Source organism: Betta splendens, chromosome 11 (genome assembly GCF_900634795.4).
Source record: "Betta splendens chromosome 11, fBetSpl5.4, whole genome shotgun sequence".
Taxonomy (NCBI): Eukaryota; Metazoa; Chordata; class Actinopteri; order Anabantiformes; family Osphronemidae; genus Betta; species Betta splendens.
In genome coordinates, this window is record NC_040891.2 from 5,612,320 (window position 1) to 5,631,786 (window position 19,467).

Genomic DNA, 19,467 nt, shown 5'->3' on the forward strand with positions numbered 1-19,467 from the left:
AACATTCCTGTCCCTTAAACACTGTAGCTGCTCTGGTCAAACAGCTCTGGGCTGCAGGGAAATAAAACGGAGATCACGCATCACCATCAATAACTCACCCATGCCTGAAATTAAAAGAGAGACTGACCTCCACAAATCACCAGCACAGAGAGCGAGAGACAAAGAACCGACCAAAACAATAGAAGGGAATAGTACAGAGAAATGATATTGATCTGCTGCTAATTCCTAGTTGCATGTATCATGAGCAAAATAATGATCTGTAAGTTAGACTTTAACCTCTTATATATTAAGTAGCTATATTATATGAATGATTATATCACGTTCGTAAAATTTAAATATAAATCTAAAATATCAATATGTTCTAAAATATGTTCTGTCCAGCCAAAAGCTGTCATGTCACCGGACTCTTTCTTTTCCAGTAGAAAACACTTCACACCTACCCATCGCCTTTCATCTGTTCCCAAGAAGATCGAGGCCACTTCACACGTGGAGCGTGAAGGCCACACTCAACGACCCAGTAAGAGCGGAGGAGGAGTCATAGTAGTTGGGAGTTCACACCGACTCACTACCCAGTTCACATAACGAGCCCATCGTTCACAGGTGGGAGGGGAAACCTCACCGGAGGATAAATGCGTGGCCTTCAGCCAGCTTGAAGAAGCTACTGGATTGGTGGTAAAAGGTTTCTACTGAAAAAGAAGAAGTCAGCTTCACCTGAATAACTGAGAATCTTGCTATTGATTTAGTTATTTTTTATAATTTTCATATTGTTTCAGTAAATAAATAATAAGACTAATGTCTGAGTGGGAGTAAAAGTGATGGACGTGTTGCTCAAGGACACTGTTTGCTGTTTCTCATCTTCTTCCTCCTCTCCTGTAATTGCATAACTGTGTTCACCTGGGCTGTTGTCTGATTATAGCACCACTCATCTGGTTTGTCTTTTTCACATGCATATGTGAAGCAACCGGGAGAAACTGCTTGTAACGCAAGCTCTTTTACATGGGGAGAGCGTTCACAATGGCAGCTGCTCTGTGATGACAAGTGCCAACCTGCGCTACCATTAGTATGCAATGCAAAATCAACAGCCACAGTCTGAGCCTCCAGATTCAGTTTCAGGTCTTTTGGAGATTGAGCTGCATTCACATTGTTCCTTTTATGCCTTCTGTATGTTTGTTATCATGATATTTTATCAGTTAATTCTCACTATACAGTAATTTCGGTGATAACCAAAATCTGAAAAGTCAATATTTTGGTCCATTGTGACTGTGGTCTATCAAACCACGGGCAATATATGCATGTGGAATAATAATAAATAACTGTTGATAGAAGTATGTAACTGCAGCTTTCCTGTAATGGAGGTTAAATATCTGGAACATGCAGTGGCTTCATTACAATTCAAGACACATGAAGCCTCAAACAACTTCCATTATAGCTTTGAGCTGTGTGTGTGTGTGTGTGTGTGTGTGTGTGTGTGTGTGTGTGTGTGTGTGTGTGTGTGTGTGTGTGTGTGTGTGTGTTACCCATCTGGCAGCTATGGTCCACTTGTGGTAATGCCATAAAAACTGACCACCTTGAAATCACACATTCATTGGCCGGCGTTTGGACCGATAAACAGAACAGGAAAAAATAGGAAATAGAAAAAGAAATAACCTCCAGTCCTGTGTGCCAATCAAACCCCTGTGTTTTGTACAGTGTAAGATAGAGAGAGATGCTTGATCACAGCCCATACAGTGGGAGTGAGCAGCTGTGTGTGTGCCTGAGTGTGTTACACAGAGAGCAGCATAGCTGACACACAGACTCCTCTGGGCCATTTTCCTCTACTCTGTCACATGCTGCACGTGAGTAACAGAGGTCGGGGGCGGGCATTATGCACAACACTCTCTCTCTCTCTCTTACATGTATACACATTACAGAAGATGCTGGTTATGCCTTATGCAGCATGTCTTCACTAAGCATAGAGCTTAATGGACTGAGATGGCTCTTAAAGCAGGGGCCATTAGGAGTCTGGAATGAACACCACCACCTGCTGTGTGCCCCTTGATTACTATTATTATTTATTATATTTATTTATATTCAGGGGCATCAATGATAATATAAAATATGAAGGGGAAAAAGAGCAGCTCCAGAAAAAAATCTCAGTCACTCTCTGGACAGCAGTGTGATCTTTTTTTTGTTTATATGAAGGCTAAGTGAGCAGCATTTCAATGGTCACCCATCATTTGTAGAAATTATTTAATTACAAATTTGTTAAAGAGTGCATTTTGAAGATGAGGTTCAGGGCAATCAAGCTCCCAGGGAGTTAATGGCCCGTGTCTCCGCAGCTGTGCATATAGATCTGCAAGAATGCTGTAGTTTCAGTCGCAAATATTTTTGAAATTCTTGAAGCGGTTATCTGAGGTTGGGATGTCAACAGTTGTCTGTCATTTTTTTTTGCAGGATTCCGCTTCTGTCCAGCCTCATGTCGACAGGGGATCCCCGATGAACCCTCCCACCCGCTCCCTCACCCAGCGGTGACAGCCGGGAGGTGGTAATGAAGGTGCGGGGACGTCTCGTTTTCCCAGACTCTGCTTCAAAAGCCACGGAGGTCACATCCCGTAGTCACTGTTGACGCACAATCGTCGGCTTTATTCATTCTTCTATTAAATATATAGAAATTTAAATTTGTATGCCGTGCTTTAGATCAAACGAGAGTGGGCGGATGAGGGGCGGAGGAGGAGGAGGGGGGGCACAGTCATCGCTTAAGAGCCCCTCGTAGAGCGCATGCGCTTGGATTTTGAGGAGATTACGCCATATTGAATTCCCGTAGGAATCGGCTAGCATTTTTTTCCCCAGCTAGCAGCGTAAAGGGGCCACTTCATCAATGGTCCTAATTCGGTTGAACGTGTAATTACTTCTCGGTTTGCAGGCCCGGACGGCTTAGCGGCCTTTGAGGGGCCCAGGAAGCGGAGCGGATTCACAACGGGCTCGCTGCTGTTAGTTAGAGACTTGTAGAGGGGTCACCAGAGAAAGAAGTTGAATGGATCCGAGGGTAGCCTGGATTCAGCCCGAACAGAAAGGACCTGCGAACGCCTTATGGATGCGCGTGTGGCAGACCTCTCAGGGAGTACGGGCGTTCTCCGGCCAGCAGCAGCTCCTCAATCAATACCACAACCAGCGCGTGAATTACGCTGCGCTGGACGTTTTAAAAAATGTGGCGACCGCTGTGGCATCGGGCAGGAGCGTTTGCAGCAGCGGCAACGGTAACGTTGGTGCGAGTCTGAGCAACGGCAGCAGCCATCACGGCATCGTGAACGGCACCGTCGGCGTCAACGGCGCCGCGGTTTCGTCGCTGGGCATCGCGCTGTCCAACGGGGACCTGCAGAACGCTTTCGCCGCGGAAGCGGCTGAGGGGACGAGCCTGCCCCGGACGACGGGATCGCTGTGCTCCTCGTCCTCCTCGCAGGAATCCGGCACGGACAGCCCCCCTTCCGGCTGCCCGCTTGTCAGAACTATGGGTGGGAGCGTTAACGTTAATAAAAATGTCGGCGGCGCCAATCTGCTCATCAGGTTGAGCGACGCCACGGACAACAACGTCAATCTGCTCCACCACCACCACCACCACCGTCACCTGCAGGAGCATCCAGCTTTTTCCTCCCAGCAGATATGCGCCAAGCGGCTGCAGCTTCACCCCTCGGTAACGTTACCGGCGACCCACGCGCACAGTCACCACCCGGGGCGAAGGAAAAGTGACAACAAGGCGAGCACTTATGGGATGAATTTCTTGCTTTCTAACTGCACTAACGGCAATTATGCGAGCACCTGGACGCCGTGGAAGACGAGGAAGTACAACCCCGGTGTCCTCGGGTGAGTAGGCGAGCAGCATCGCTGCCGTTCGGCTCATTTCCACGACTGCTTCTGCGCTTAATGGCTGCAAGACGCCAACCCGAGCGTGTTTCTATGCATCAAGCACACTGGTACAGTGCACTCATTATTGCGGTGTGGCGGAGCTGGGCAGCTACAAAGTTAACGCGGCGGTCCGTTAAACCAGCGTACGGCCCGACCGACACCGGAAGTGCACAGATTTTGTCTAAATTTATAAAAATCCCATTTCAAACTAACCATTCGGAAGAACTAATTTAAAATTAACTGCGCGCATATGTGTGTAGATAGGTTTGCCTTTTTATCTTGAATTTCCAGTCGTATTTTTAAAAGTGGGATGTTTATTTAGAAGTGTCAAACCGGATGTGTGGCTCGTCGTATGTAGCCTAACAGCTAACTAGATTAACTTGGCTAACGGTCTCCCTCTGTTGGATCCACGTTTTATTCACAATACTAGCGGCTTAATAGCGCAGGTTAATTGGCTTTTTCCATTTAATTAGTTTAACCAAACGTAGCCGTAATAAAAAGGGACTATTCTAAACTGAGAGCCACAACCATTTACTTGCCCTGGCTAAACCACTTACCAAAAAAAGACTAGATTGTTCTGGATTCACAGATATTACAATGAGTAGTCTATCTATAATATTACCATACTTCGACTTTGTTCTCTCTTTCTGACATGGGCCTTTTTTGCAAAACAAATGAGCAAGGCACTTTCATATGGGTCGCAGGAACCTGTGATATTTGTAAAGGCTGCTTGCACCCATCTGGGAATATTCTGTAAAACAATTCTGTGCTTGTCAGGGCTGCTGTTCCATTAGCGTGATGCTGGCTTTGCTTAAGCCCTAACGCTAATCCACTAGGACCTCATGTTGTTCATCAATGTTTAACCGCCACTAACAAATAACGTTTGTATTTGTAGGTCAAATCTTTGTATTTAATGTTAGTGGGATGTAATGTGTCACATAAAAGGATTTTACACTGGACCTTTTATAAATATGAGTGACTGTGTAGAAATAATGCACTGATAGAAATGTGAGTAAAGATATGGAGCAGAACCTAATTGCCACATATGGCTTTATTACCAGATCTTATTTGGACTTACAGTAGATCACTACAATAACCCTTTGCCCTCTGTTACTGGTGGGCTATTGTCATGCACTGCCTTGCTGGCAGAGACCGTTCACTAAGGAGTGGGTACTAGAGCTGACTGCATTTCTTCCTGGCCTCTGGTAATTGATTGTGACAGTTTCCCTGTTCTGTATTTCACACTGACATCATGGCAAGCATTCCTAGAAAAAATGAATGGCCACAGGGCAGAACAAAGTTCCACTGTTCACAGGCTGATCCGAATATTTTACATTATATCAGCCACTTCGCTTCCAAATGCAGAGCCGTATCAGCAATAACAATAAGGCATGGGATTCTTCAAGCACCCACTGTCAGATATGACTTTATCACCAGACAGAAGTCTGTGAATAATAAGTAAGGTTGCACAACACTTGTGCATTCGACTTGAATTTTGTATTATAATGAGGTCAGCGAATTGAGCATTGACTCAATAACTAGGGGTCATTTTTGCAAACCGTTTTGGACTAAGAACATTTTTCTATATGGCTTTGGTTGTCTGTGTTAATCTAAAGCATGAAACGATACCTTGGGCCACCTGTAGTGCTTTTATTCAACAACCTAAAATTGAAAACACGAGGCACATTTCACATTATGCACACTTGATTTGTATTCAGGCTCCACGAGGAGGTGATGGACTTCTACAACTTCATGTCTCCTCGACCAGAGGAAGCAGCCATGAGGGAGGAGGTGGTGAGCCGGATAGAGATGATCATCAAGGAGCTTTGGCCCACTGCAGATGTAAGAAACCCACAGTTCTCTATTAGGACCAACCTCCCCTTTTAAGAATCCTAATATCATAAATGAGTCACTTAAATCACACAGTCACAAATTGTGATCAGACAGTTCATAAATCTGAGAAACCCTTTTGCTGTGTCCTTAACTACCTGCATTAGGTTGCTTGAGTTCAGTTTAGGAATAATAACCCTGTGTTTTGTATGTGGTATTTATGGGACTTTGTGCAACAACTCTTATGTCTGGAAATTTTGCCAACACCAAGTACTTTTCTAAAATTGGTGTATTTGAAAATGCAAGCATTTTTCAGTATGTGTAGTAGTAATGAGAGGGTTTTTTGCAGCTGGTCGAAGCAGAGTTGATGTAGTTCCCCTCATTACTTTATCATGTAAAACACGCACGGTGGTGCACGGTGGTGATTTGTTGGCTGCCAGTCTTTCCCACATCCACTGTGAACCAGATTGTCAGGTAAATGGATCAAGCCTCTGATTTGTACCAGCCTCTCTTTTCATTTCAACCCATTAATCCTGGCCTGTCTTTGTGCTATTGCCTTGTCGTATTTATCAGACGGCGAAGGGAAAGAACTCCACTCTACTTGCTTTGGAGAGCTTGCAGCCTCCAAACACAGCATTTTTTCTAGCCATTGTATACTTAATTTGGCAGCAGACTCCACTTGGCAGCGTTGACCACCTCAAATGGAACGCGGAAATACCTATTTCCTGCCAGTTTGTAGTGCAAACATATGACTTGTTGTCTACTGTAGAAGAAATGGGTTTTAAAACATCACTAAGTTCAAAATTTTCGTTGTCCACAGGTTTAACAAGTGATTATTTTTTTTAATTGTCTCTTTCACATTTGATTTTACAGGTCCAAATATTTGGCAGCTTCAGCACAGGACTGTACCTTCCAACAAGGCAAGCCACATAATTTATGATTAAGGAAAGACTCAGTTTTGTGTTATGCCTGTTGCCAGAATTTTAAGTGTACTCTGTTTTATTCTACTCGCAGTGACATCGACCTGGTGGTGTTTGGGAAGTGGGAGCGCCCCCCGTTGCAAGAGCTGGAACAAGCTCTTCGCAAACACAACGTGGCAGAACCCTTCTCCATCAAAGTGCTGGACAAGGCTACAGTGAGTAGTGACATGGTTTTCAGACCCTCTTGGGCATTTCAGGCATATGTTATGCTATGTTTATGTAGTGTCCCTAAGTAAAGCCAGATTCTAGTGCAGCAACATATAAATAGCTGTGTGACTATTTGGGGATAACAATCCGTGTAACACAACCAAATAATGGGAATAATTTCATTTCTTAAAGGTTTTGTCCTTTACCACAAGTCATTCAATAAAAAATAGGCCTTCATCAAATCTTCTGTCTTTCCCATTTAATAAACCCAGCCAAACCAAAAACTGGCAGCCCTTTTATGAATTCCTCTGGACTTTCTGGTCAGTTGGATGTATAAAGCATTGGCTCCTTCTTCCTCTAATCTCTGTGCAAACATGAAGGAAAAGAAGAGGTGCACTAACCTGTGAGACCCAATTAATGTCATCCATCTGTTCACATGACAGGTGGCTCATTTTACCAGTTGTGGTGAATAAGAAGCATGCAGGAGAACCATATGCATAGTAATACTCCACTGTTTGATTTTCTTTCAGGCTTCTGCGTTTATTTCGCTGGTTAAGGTTGCGCCTACTTCAGTGGCCATGTTTACAGCTGCAGTCCCTCAGTGGGAGTATATAGAGCTCCCAACCCGTTTGTGTACACATTCATTGTGGGGCGTGCACACGACAAGGCAAACCACTGCAAGCGCCAGTGCCAGACATGATAATATGCAGTTAATGGCTGCACTGTCTTTTTTTTTTTTGGACTAGCTATAGTTTCTACAAAGCTGTCAGCTGTGACAGATCGTCTCCAACTCCGATCACATCCCACGCTGGGTGTCTTTTTAGATAATGACCTGTTTGCTAATATGTGTCACTGTATCTTCTTTAAGGTGCCAATCATCAAGCTGACAGACCAAGAGACGGAGGTGAAGGTGGACATCAGTTTTAATGTGGAGACTGGAGTCAAGGCAGCGAGCTTCATTAAAGATTACATGAAGGTGAGATCCACATACTGCGCTGCAAGAACGTTATTCTGGGTTCATTTAACTTAAGAATGATGACAAGACAAAGCGTGAACTAATCCATTTGCAATCATTGAGGCATAATTTCAATAAAGTGCATGACTTAAAGTCTTTGGTACTGAATAGAATCAAGTTACAGTGCATATATTGACCGAGAACGACCACAAAGAGGTCATGTAGACATATTTACATAAGCAAAACCACAAGCAGAGTCACATAATTACAATTTTACTTTGGTGTCTAAATCCAGAACTTTGGGACTTCCCCCTGAATTAGTCAAGGCAGCAGTTTAAATCATTCCACTCCACTCCACACTTGTCCTGGCCACTCCGAGTAGAAAAGTGATACTGGGACAGGCCCCAGCAGCCGTGCTCAGTTTAACCTCCACCTAAGTGAAGCCTCAAGTCCGTGGCAGGTTCCAATCAAATAACTCTTGTGTGTAGACGAGGGCTGGATACAGTTTTGAACCAGAAAGCAGCAGCCGACTGCTGGCTGCCAAATGAGCGTTCTTTAAATGTAGCATAGAGGATGTTCCTCTATGCTACATTTAAAGATCTTTTTTCATGCAACAACAACAATCACCCTGTGAGTTATTGTCACAGACAGGTCTCTGTTGCCAGCATAAAGCAGTGCTTCAGATTTTGGTACTGTCCCTAAGCTGAATCTCTGCAATGATCCTCCATCCTTGTGCATTCGTGGTTTCATTCTATTTTTTTTCCTGAATGCAGGCAGTCTCTCTGCCGTGTCAGTGTTTTATCTTTTTGTTTTATGGTTGTCTTCTTTTATTCAATGTGCAGGTTGGTTAAATTCTCATTCCCTTTATTTCTGCTCTCATCTTTCAGAAGTACCCTGTGCTGCCTTACCTAATCTTTGTGCTGAAGCAGTTTCTGCTGCAAAGGGATCTAAACGAAGTCTTCACCGGGGGCATCAGCTCTTACAGCCTCATCCTCATGGTCATTAGCTTCCTACAGGTAATGTGTCTCATGGATCAAAGCTGTACTGTATGCATGCGCTATTTTTTTGGTCAGTGCACAAGGGTTCTTGTTTTTAATACACAATAAGCGAACTCTCTCTCTTTCACATCAGCTTCATCCTCGCATTGATGCCAGGAACCCCAATGAGAACCTGGGCGTCTTGCTGATCGAGTTCTTTGAGTTGTACGGCCGCCATTTTAACTACTTGAAAACAGGAATTCGCATTAAGAATGGAGGCGCGTATGTGGCCAAAGACGAGATTATGAAGGCCATGACAAATGGATACAGGCCGTCCATGCTCTGCATAGAGGACCCACTGCTCCCAGGTGGGTGTTTGCACAGTTCTATAAAGAGTTGTAACGTGCGAGAATATTTCTACTAATGTAATAGTTACCTACAAGAGAATTTAAAGAAATATAAGCTTTTGCTAAAACATGGGAGATTAAATGTGAAATTGCTGGTGAGTTATAGTTGTACTCATACGTGCGTTGTCTTTTCATCCTCTAGGTAATGATGTGGGCAGGGGTTCCTATGGTGCCATGCATGTCAAGCAGGTGTTTGATTATGCCTACACTGTTCTGAGTCATGCTGTGTCACCCCTCGCGCGGTCATATCCCAACAAAGACTGCGAAAGGTTTGATTTCTGCCTACTCAGCCCTACTAAACATGCCCTTGGTGAATGTTGGGCTCTTTTAAAAGTCTGTCGTTCTCCTTCCTGCAGCACACTGGGCAGGATAATCAGGTTGACCCAAGAAGTGATCGACTACAGGGAATGGATCATCAAGAAGTGGGGCGGCAGGGATGTAGCACGAACAGATGACAGAGGTATGCGTCCTGAGACTGCAATGTACTGTGCTGTAGTAATTACCATAAGAAAAGCTTCTGGGTGAAAACCGATAATTTTAATGAGTATAAAATGTGATTTTGTGAATTACTTTATGTAGCCAACTTATAGGACCCATTCATCCTTAACATCCTTTTTCCTTCCTTATTAGCGGTGCCTCCCACAGAGCCAGTGTCGGAGCAGGAGCCCTGTGTGCTGGGTGGCAGCGTCGGGTCAGAGGAGCAACAGAGGGACTCGGTATCTCCTCACAGCGCAGACTCCCCCATGTCCATCTCCAGCCCTCAGCAGCATTCTTCAGCCTCCTCTGTGTCCTCTTTGTCAGGATCAGACAACGTAAGAAAAGGCGCACATGCCGTGTCTATGATGTGTGTATTTATTTTCAGCTACATACCGCCACCTTCAGTCCTTTCTTCATTTTTTTTCTAACCCAGCTGACAGCTTGACTGTGTTTCTAAACACTTCCTCTTTGTGTAATCTTCCAGGACTCTGATTCCACGCTGCCATGTACCGTCCCTGCGCCGACCCTCCCTCCATACCCGTCTTTTCCTCCTCTGGGCCTAGCTTTGCCGCCCGGCCTCAACATGGCCACTGGGAAGCCCATCATGGGAGGACATCATCTGCTCATACCTCCAGGCTCACAGGTGAGGATGCCACTATGGGAGTGGATGGGAAAATAAAGAATCATTTCCTCTGTATTCACACAGTTGTACCTGTTTCTCTCTCCTCTCCGCCAGGCTCGTGTTACACTGCCCGGTGGTCTTGCAATGCACTCCATACCTGGCAGACAGGTGTGTATAGACACCGGCCCCCCCCCTTTCTTCCACATGCACCCCAAGCCCCATGCTCATGACTCCTGCCCCCTCCAGCCCCCAGGCCTCTGCCCAGCCACACACACAAGGTAGGCGCGGGATGCCACAAACGCACTCAACAATTTACAGTCAAGGCAAACCTGTGTCAGACACTCGTGCTGTCGTATTTTTCATCCCATGTTGTTTGTCTGTCTTCAGTGTCCCGTATCAATCTGACCGATCTCTCCTAACAAGAAGAAAGAAATAGCGGTTATTTCTTCCTCGCTCACCTCAATTACTCAAAGAAGTAATTTACCGACTAACAACGTGAAGCAGCCATCTGTAGTCCATTAATTATGTGATTGCTTGCCTGAGACCTGATTGTTGCAGCATCTGGTCGGTACGTGTTGGTACCTGCCGGTAAATCCTCGGTAGAACATGAAATGTGATGCATAATGCTTTCTGTAATTTATTTCTTCCTTAATTTCATTTGGCACATCTTATGGTCTAAGCATGTGGGAATTCACTGAAGGTCATTGCACGTTTTAATAAAATGGACGATTTGAAAGCATTGGCGTAATTCCAACATTCTCATTCATATATCGTCTTTTTCTTTTCTCTCCACCCTTCATCAGAACGGAGTCAAGTTCAACGTGAAGGGCTTCCACAACCCGCCGCTGGTCACCAACCCCGCCCTGGCCAACCGTGGACACACTCACACGCACACACAGTATCATCGCCCAACCTGGCGCCGCAGAAAGAGGGACATTCCTGCCAGTTAGCCTCAGCAGAGAGAAGCCCCTCACCTTTCCCTGACTTGTCCTCTCTGGCTGCGAAGTCTGGCTCTTCATGTCACAGGAGGATGGACGCGCACGCGTTCCCAGAGACCAGCAGTTTTTATTCCGGAGCTGCCATGACAGCTATTAGTCCTGCATCTTCCTCTTCCAATCACTACACATTCATTTCTGCATGACTTTTGTTCAGGGTTGTGTAGTTTTTCAGTATTATGTTATTACTTTCATTTTCTTGACCCTTGCAACCAAGGTTTACTTATTTTATTTTTTATACTTTATTCACTTTTTTATACCGTATATACTTAACAATTTTTTCATTTTGTGCAATAATGTCTTTTTTTTTATTTAAGTTGTGTGTGTATATGTAAAGGCATCTTTATACTGTTATTTTATGTGGGTGTGTGTGGGTGTGTGTGTGTGTCATCAGGTTGATGCGGACCCCTGTTACAATCCCTCCCTTCTTTCGCTACTTGAACCTCTATGTCTTGGTAAAATAGGCAAGGATCGCATCCTGTTCCATCAGTTTAAGGCATTCTGGAGTGAAAAGTGAAAGGATGAACCAAAGGGAGAGGCTGTATTTCTGCTTGGGCCCCAAAGAGGCAGCCTGTGAGCAGACGGCGCCTTGTTTCTGGTGCGTATGTGTCTTTGTCCCTCAGGGGACTGCGCTGTTGGTTGTATTTGTCAGTCAGTGGAGGCAAAACTTCATTTAAAAAGAAAAAAAACAGCTCTTCCAGATGGTGCAGGGCTGGTTGCCTGTGAGACGGAAGCAAAGAGGCAGCCTGTTGTGTTTAGCCTGTGTGCTAGCGCGCTTCATTCCTGCTCTTGTCTTTTCACGTGGCGCATCGTAGGAAGCGAATTCACAGATCAAGGTTTAAGTTGCTAGAGCAGAGACCTTCACCTATTGGCATTCAACGTTCTTCGATTGAGGGGCGCAGCGGTGGAAACCTGATCCCAGAGGTGGCGTCAACTACGCCTACTGCTCTAAATCACTGCAGACTAACACCAAGACTCTGAGAGATAAGGTTTTCTCCTTTATGATCCTGCACAAAGGAGGAGGAAAGTGGGGAGCGGTGGGTGTGAGTGTCTTCCTGAACCAAGGACCCTGGAAAAAGGGACTTATATTTTGATTCCATTCAGGAATCTTGTGTATATTTGATTGCCAGGTACTTCCGCTAATTGTTTGCAATGCCTTTCATTGTGTTTACTTGGAGTGGGCGTAGGGCGTTTATTTTATTTTTTTTGGCGAGCACAGCGTCACACGCACTCACAGACAGGACTTTGGACTTGGCTGTGACTCGCCCAGAACACTACACACGCTGGTGTTATTACTATGCAAGTAGACTCGAACTATTGTCAACTCTCCTGTCTTTTCCCACTGGGGAACACTGTTTGTTGGGCCAGAGTAATGTTACTGTCAGACTTGCAAGGCAACTTGTGAACCACAACCCCCCCCCCTCCCAGCCCCCCCCTCACCTGGCTTCCCTGTGTTTGTATGAAGGCCCTGTTGTTTTAAGTCTAGTTTTCTACATCCATCAGGACAAATGTGAGGATCGGGAGATGTCAGTGGTTGGGTCTGGGTCTGGGTCTCTGTAGTATGTGACATAGTGAAACATGACTCGTGACTTGACCACTGCAGGTTTTTTAATCAGACGCCCGGTAGCTGATGAGCAGCTGCACCCAGAGAGCGACTTGCACTCTGCAGGTGCGCCTCAAACAAGCCCAGTGTCTACCAACAATTCTTTAACTTTTTATTGGGACTCTGTTCAGTCCTGTTACATGATTAGTGTCGTTTTTCTTTTGTTTTTTTTTGTTTGTTTTTTTTAACTTGGCAACTTTGATCTATCAGTCAAAACTGCGCCTACCTTTCATGAAATCTCCGATTAAGAGATTCTGTTTCGATCAGTGACTCACAAGCCGATGAGTTGATGATCCTCCTCAAATTAGAAAAATGATTCTCACCGTTAATGATTTGACCGAAACATTATGAACAGAACCAGTTTCTAGACAGGTTTGTTTGCAGCCTCGCTATGTCCTTTTGCACCTTTTTATTCCTTTTTATAGAGGGTGAAGGAGATGTGTGATGGTGCATTCAATGCTTAGTTGTTTAAAAGGTTAACTGGATATCAAGGTTTTTTGTAGTTGGTACCATTTGAAGCCCCTTCCCCTGACGGCCACACCAGCACTGATCAGAAGCTAAACATTAAATCAGTAACATGCTCTTTACTGGGTTAGCGTTGTCTGTAACCTCACAGCAAAGATGAACATGTATTTTCCAAAGCCTGTGTAGATTAACATCTTTGTGCATCTCACTGGTCCAATCCTGCTCGCTTTGGGTTCTCTCCTTTTGCCCCCATCACTTTCCCTCATCAGATGTTAGCGGTTAATGAGAGCCATCAGTCTCGCTGCCAAATTGCCTTCGTCCGTCCGGATTGGCATGAAAGTGGGTGGAAAGGAAAGCAAGGAAAGCTGTTTGGACCGCTGAGGTTTTGGCGTACACGTGTAGGTGCGACGTAATATTTACCCCCAACGCTCATTGTACACTACAGTGAGGGATTTTAACCTGGCGGCTGCTGTTCAGAGACAGTTGGCAGCCCCTTTCTGTCATGGCTGATTCTCACGAGCAGAGCCCTCACTTTGGACATCTAGCTGCTGGTGTCTTGAGGAAACCCCTGCCCAGCTTTTTTTTTTTTTTTTTTTTTTTTTTTTTTTGGTTTGTTTTTGACATTTTTATGTAAATATATTTTTTTCTATTTTATTTTTTAATAAAACTTTTAAAACGGCCGCTCTGTGTGCATCTGTGCATCCGTAAAGCTGGTCTAATTAAACGTTGGCCTCTTGGGAAAAGCTTTGACAGGACATTAATATTTATACAGAGTCATGTTTTTATACACTTGGCAAAAAGTTAATCCAATATTAAAAAATATATACAAATATTGTTAGTTGCTAATCTTCCAGTATGTTCGGGTCTGGTGGCTGACTCTTATTGGCTGGTGGGTGTGTTGGCTTTAGACCCATGCCAGGTCTGGAAGCCTTTGAATCTATAAGATGAAAGTGATGGACATGGAAATAAAACGAGCACCTAAATCACACTTTGGACGAAGTCAACATGAGTTTTCAACTCAACACTAGATGGTGCCCACGTCCTGCTGTTCACAGGCGCTAATAGACAGTCTCCACACGAACATGTTCAGCATTAGGTTAAAACCAGTGGCGTTAACTCTGAAACACCTTCCTCACGCCTCTTTCTGATGATCCTGATCCCTTCCTCTTAGCGGCTACCTGTTCAAAGGTTAGTTGTATGGATTCATGTTGAGAGCGGTGCTGACACAAACAACAGGGAAGATGAAAAGATAACAATCAATGGGGTCTCAGAGGAGTCTGTGAGCTCTTAAGCTGAAAAAAACAGCTAAAAGCTCCTATTTGTTGCCCTGTCAACATATGTCTATTCGGCTCGAAGACTAATGTATTTTTACAGATTTAAGCTGGGGAGGTGGATGTTCAAATACACAGCTGGCTTTGGTCTGTCTGAGCAGCCATGACCCTACTTTGAGTGGAAAAGCTTCACACACAGATGAGTGGTTTCACGCGTCGGTGATTAGCTGTGTCCACACAGGAGGAGCCCATTATAACGGTTTATATAACGTTAATGTATATTAACAAAAGTCTGATGAGTCCTTATGTACAATATGTGGTTCCCACTGTAACAAAAGCGACCAACGAGTATTTCAAAAAGTCTGGAAACATGGCTGAAAAAAAGCTGACTGGGGAAAAAAAGAGTCTTTAAAGGGTCAATTTGTAGAAAACCTCAGTTAGTCTTGGTTTCTATGCAACAAGAGCCCAGAACCAGGTGACCACACGTTTGCTTATGTTATAAATCATTTGCTGATTAAAGCAGCACGGGGTTCGTTTTTTTTAACATTCAGTGTGAAGAAATGCCTCGAGATTCGTTTAATGTGTTTAATGACGCGGCAGGATTTCTCCAGGGATCGTTGACTTCGCGAGCTTTCTCGCCGCGCGGCGTCTCAACGAGCCGCGCGAGAACCGAACCGAACGGCGGCAATCAGACGCAATTAACGCTTTTTGTCTGGGAATCAAATGCAAAACAGACCGAGTGTACAGCGTGACTTCGACTGACAGAAACACGTCACGTCACGCGTCATGAAGCGCGCGGTGCTCGTCTTAACGAGGGGAGCGCCTGTTCTCCGTGCGGGCGGGTCTCTCTCGCGCTTCCTCACGCTTCCTCTCACCTCGACACCTTGATTGCTACTTTTCTAGGTCATGTCGGTGCGTTTTAATCACCGCTGGGTCGAGAAAGACCCACTCAGGCGATGAAAACCCACTTTTCCCCCATCAAGGTGGCGGTGGGGTCTAGCACACCCGCGCTCCCACCGTAATTAGCTTTGTTCGCGAGCTGCTGCGTCTGGGAGTGTTTCCAGTCTCATCAACAATTCCGTAATCACGAGATGCGTTTTAACCTGGATTTTTAGTCTCTCCAGATATAGAATGTGTTTTGACCCTTTTATGCTCCAATCGATCCATAACGCGCAACTGATCTGCGGAGCTCGCGCAGTTTGTGACGCCCGGGCGGCACTAATCATCCAGTCTGTGCGCTGATTTATGACAGGCAGTTTACGACAGACGCCCCAGAGGCTGCTTGTACCGCTTCGTTTAGAAACCGTGCTGGAATCCAATTGTAATCGTCTCCGTGTTTCCTGAGCTCACGCTCGTCTTTATTTTATTTTATTTTTTTATGACAAGCTGCAGATTTTCCCCAGCAGGCGCTGCCAGCGTCACGCGCCCTAATCATTCATCTGATTATCCGACGAGCAGAATAACTCCTTCTTAAACACAGATAAAATAGCTGAGAGCCTTGATTAAAACTGCCTGCAGGAAGAATAAGATTAGAGCAAAGTGAGAATCTGTAAATAGAACTTGACTTCAATCAATTAACAGAGAAGCAGTAATGAAGGAACAATTCTTTTCTATTTTAGCGTCTTATAAAGAAACTCAAAAATAAAATCATAAAGGCAACGTCAACATTATCCAGCTACACCTTTAGCTGCCAAAAAATGTATTGGGGACAGTTCATCCTGATGTTGACAGATGTTTTTGCCTAATTGGTTTTTTCAGAGCCTCAAACCTAATAGGGAAATAAACGACCCCTCAGTAGCTCTGTTGTCTCTCTCTCTCTCTCTCTCTCTCCCTCCGCCTGCATCGCCTCGTCCTGCATCCTGACACCGAGCCTCTGTCTCCATGTGGGAGGGTGTTGATGCGGAATTAGTGTGTTAAGGCCACTCATCCAGAGTGTGCTCCCATTCTGTCACCACCTTTAGTGCCCAGTGTGTGTGTGTGTGTAGCAGGTGGTCAGCAGAACCACACCTGTTGTTCAGGACTATTTATAGCTCAATTCACACAGACAGAGGGTTGTCTGTGGATTTCCCCAATCTTATTTATCAGTATTTGGGTAGAAGTGCTCCAGGACTAAGACAAAACTTATATTACACTGAAGGGTGAGCTAAAAAAGGAGCAGCTCACAGCTCATAGTTCAAGCTGTCTCTCACTTGCTCACACACACACACACACACACACACACATGCAGTCATGGGGGAGATTCAAGAAGCTCAGCTCACTTCATTAATCTTATCTAAGACCTAATTAGATTACATTAGACATGCTTAGTCAAGGCAGCCAAGCAGGGACACATGATATGTCACAGTATTATGTGAACACGCCACATACACATATACAGTATATGCTGAAACACAACACACTCGAACACCAGGGACCTCAGGGGTCGATTGTCAAAGGCACCAGAGGGGAAACTCGACGTGACGTTAAAACACAGATTCGCACCAATTTCCATGGGGTCAAAAAGCCCCCGGCTCAGAGTCCCTGTCACGGGAGACGGAATGAGCATCGCCGAACAGCAGTCAATACATCACCCTCCACGTCACACAGCCTCATCAGCTTGTCGGGGGGGAATCTGGCTTATTATGATGAGCGTCTCCTGGCGTCAGCCGTCCCTTGGATCCCGCTGCCGTTTCCCCCTGTTTCTAAAATAAATATTTGGGCTTCTGCCGTTCCAGAGAGTCTGATCTCCCACAGCAGCGCCCTGCTTCGCATCCCGGAGGTTACTGACACGGGGAGCTCGGCCCTCGGCCCTTGGAATGGGGCGCGACATGTGGAATCCTCGGTTAAATCAACGAGGCGGGAGCTTTTGCGGTTGCGTGACGTTCTCCTGACACTGACGTCGGCTCCTGGGAAGTGACTTCTCTCATGTCCTAGACGCGACCTTTGGATTCCTGAGGACTATTGGCTATTACACACCTTGTTTCTTGTGTGGACATCCTCCATTTTCACATGATGGTGGAGGTCAGCACCTTCCATATTCTCTTTAATGCTTTCCAGTCTGGCGAGCACCTTTTTCCTCCAGGGTCGTCAGAAAATATGTCATCATTATCAGACAGAAAAGATCCAGATCTATCTTAAAAATGTTAGTGAATGACAGCTGTAAAGAATTAAGTTGCTGCAGTGTGTGTGTGTGTGTGTGTGTGTGTGTGTGTGTGTGTGTGTGTGTGTGTGTCTGATTGCCAGTTTGGGTGTTTGCTAATGAATTATTTAAATAATAGCCGTAAAGGCGCTGATTCTACTTCCATCCAAACACGATAATGACAGATTGATTTTCAGCGACCGCTGCTGAATGGAGGCGAGGAGCGTCGTGCCCCCCGGAGACCGCGCCACCGCTAATTACGCGTCTAAAGCGTTAATTTAAGACCAGCAACAGATAGCAGCTACGGCCTCTTGATTCATGCACCACGCCTTTTTATGTGGTCTCTGCGGAACTCGTTTTATTTAAGGGAAAACATGTTGGCTCCGTCAGGGTCAACGTGCTGAGGGACATAATGATGTGGGATCATTACGGCTGCCATTACTGTCGTCACAGGAGCCGGACGGGGAGCTGAGCTATTTCTCACCGTTGTCGATGCGAGCACCGCCGTAACTAACACCTGTGACCTATGGGAGGTCTCGGGGCAATGTTAACCCCCCCCACTCACCCCTCACCTGCACTGAGGCCGTGACCAGTGTGAGTCCGGTTCTTCTGACTCACACTTAAACTGGGTCCAAGCTGATGGTCACAGGGTGGAACAACGGCCCCCTGGTGCCGGCCCAGTCTGACCAATGCACTGTCATCCACACTCGCTCAAGCAACTGGTGGCAGTTATTTTATTATATACTGCTGCTCCTCCAGATCCGATCAGCCGCCTTGCTGCTATCGCAGGTTTATAATCTCTCAGACTGCCCTTTCCCTGTGCGCGCGCGTGCATCATTCATGAACACGCCGGCCTTTGCTCTCGGAGTCGGCCTGTGCCTAGTTAGCGTGCTAAGAGGAAACTATGTGGATGTGACACACTGAAGTGGCACGGCCATTTTCACACTTCACAGAGCATCACATGTACTGGAGCAGGGCGAGGGAAGGAGGGAGGGAGGAACGGGGCGAGGGAGGGAGGGAGGGAGGGAGGGAGGGAGGTCCCTGAAAGCAGGTGGGAGGGGAGCAATATTTGGATTTTTTGGCTCGTCAGATCTTATTTTACTCTAAACAACCAACGCGCACAGACCTGTCATCATCTGTGATCTCCTCCCCCTCCTCCCCCTCCTCCCCCTCCTTACCCCCATGTCTGAGGCAGCTATCTCTCCTCCTTCTCCCACACTCACTCTGCCTCCTGAGATGTTTCCTTCCTGACTCTGCCCCCCCTTCCTTTTCCTTCCTGTCTCCCCCGTGTGTTTTCCTCACCCCTCTTTGAATCTTGTCCGTTGCTGCTCTCCCTCCATATTTTGGTCCTTTTTTTGGTTCACGACAGCTGTACTCACTCACTCACTCACTCACTCACTCACTCACTCACTCACTCACTCACTCACTCACTCACTCACTCACTCACTCACTCTCTGCTTTTCACACACACGCATGCTGACGAGCACACACAGTTCTTCTTTCTCTCCCCCTTCTGCCAACTTCACACTCTCCTTCCTCTCTCTCTCTCTCTCTCTCTCTCTCTCTCTCTCTCTCGCTCTCTCTCTACCTTGCAAACACACACAGTCTTGAGTCAAATACCGGGTCTCTCCACATTGGCTAATCTCGCGGATCACCATTCTCACATTTCTGTTCGGTCCGATAGGTACAGCACACTCCCACACACACACACACACACACACACACACACACACACACA

The 19,467-nt window shown here is 45.8% G+C and overlaps 1 protein-coding gene across 1 annotated transcript; it reads left to right on the forward strand.

The window, feature by feature from the left end:
• Positions 1 to 419: 419 nt before the first annotated feature.
• On the forward strand, positions 420 to 14,020 carry tent4a (terminal nucleotidyltransferase 4A). The gene is given in 16 exon segments (XM_029167588.3): positions 420 to 517; positions 2,434 to 3,840; positions 5,601 to 5,724; positions 6,586 to 6,632; positions 6,727 to 6,847; positions 7,708 to 7,815; positions 8,682 to 8,810; positions 8,926 to 9,139; positions 9,321 to 9,447; positions 9,535 to 9,638; positions 9,809 to 9,990; positions 10,140 to 10,298; positions 10,392 to 10,527; positions 10,530 to 10,555; positions 11,081 to 11,212; positions 11,214 to 14,020. Coding segments are annotated over 15 exon segments (2,484 nt in total). The 5' UTR covers positions 420 to 517; positions 2,434 to 3,013; the 3' UTR covers positions 11,262 to 14,020.
• Positions 14,021 to 19,467: the final 5,447 nt, after the last annotated feature.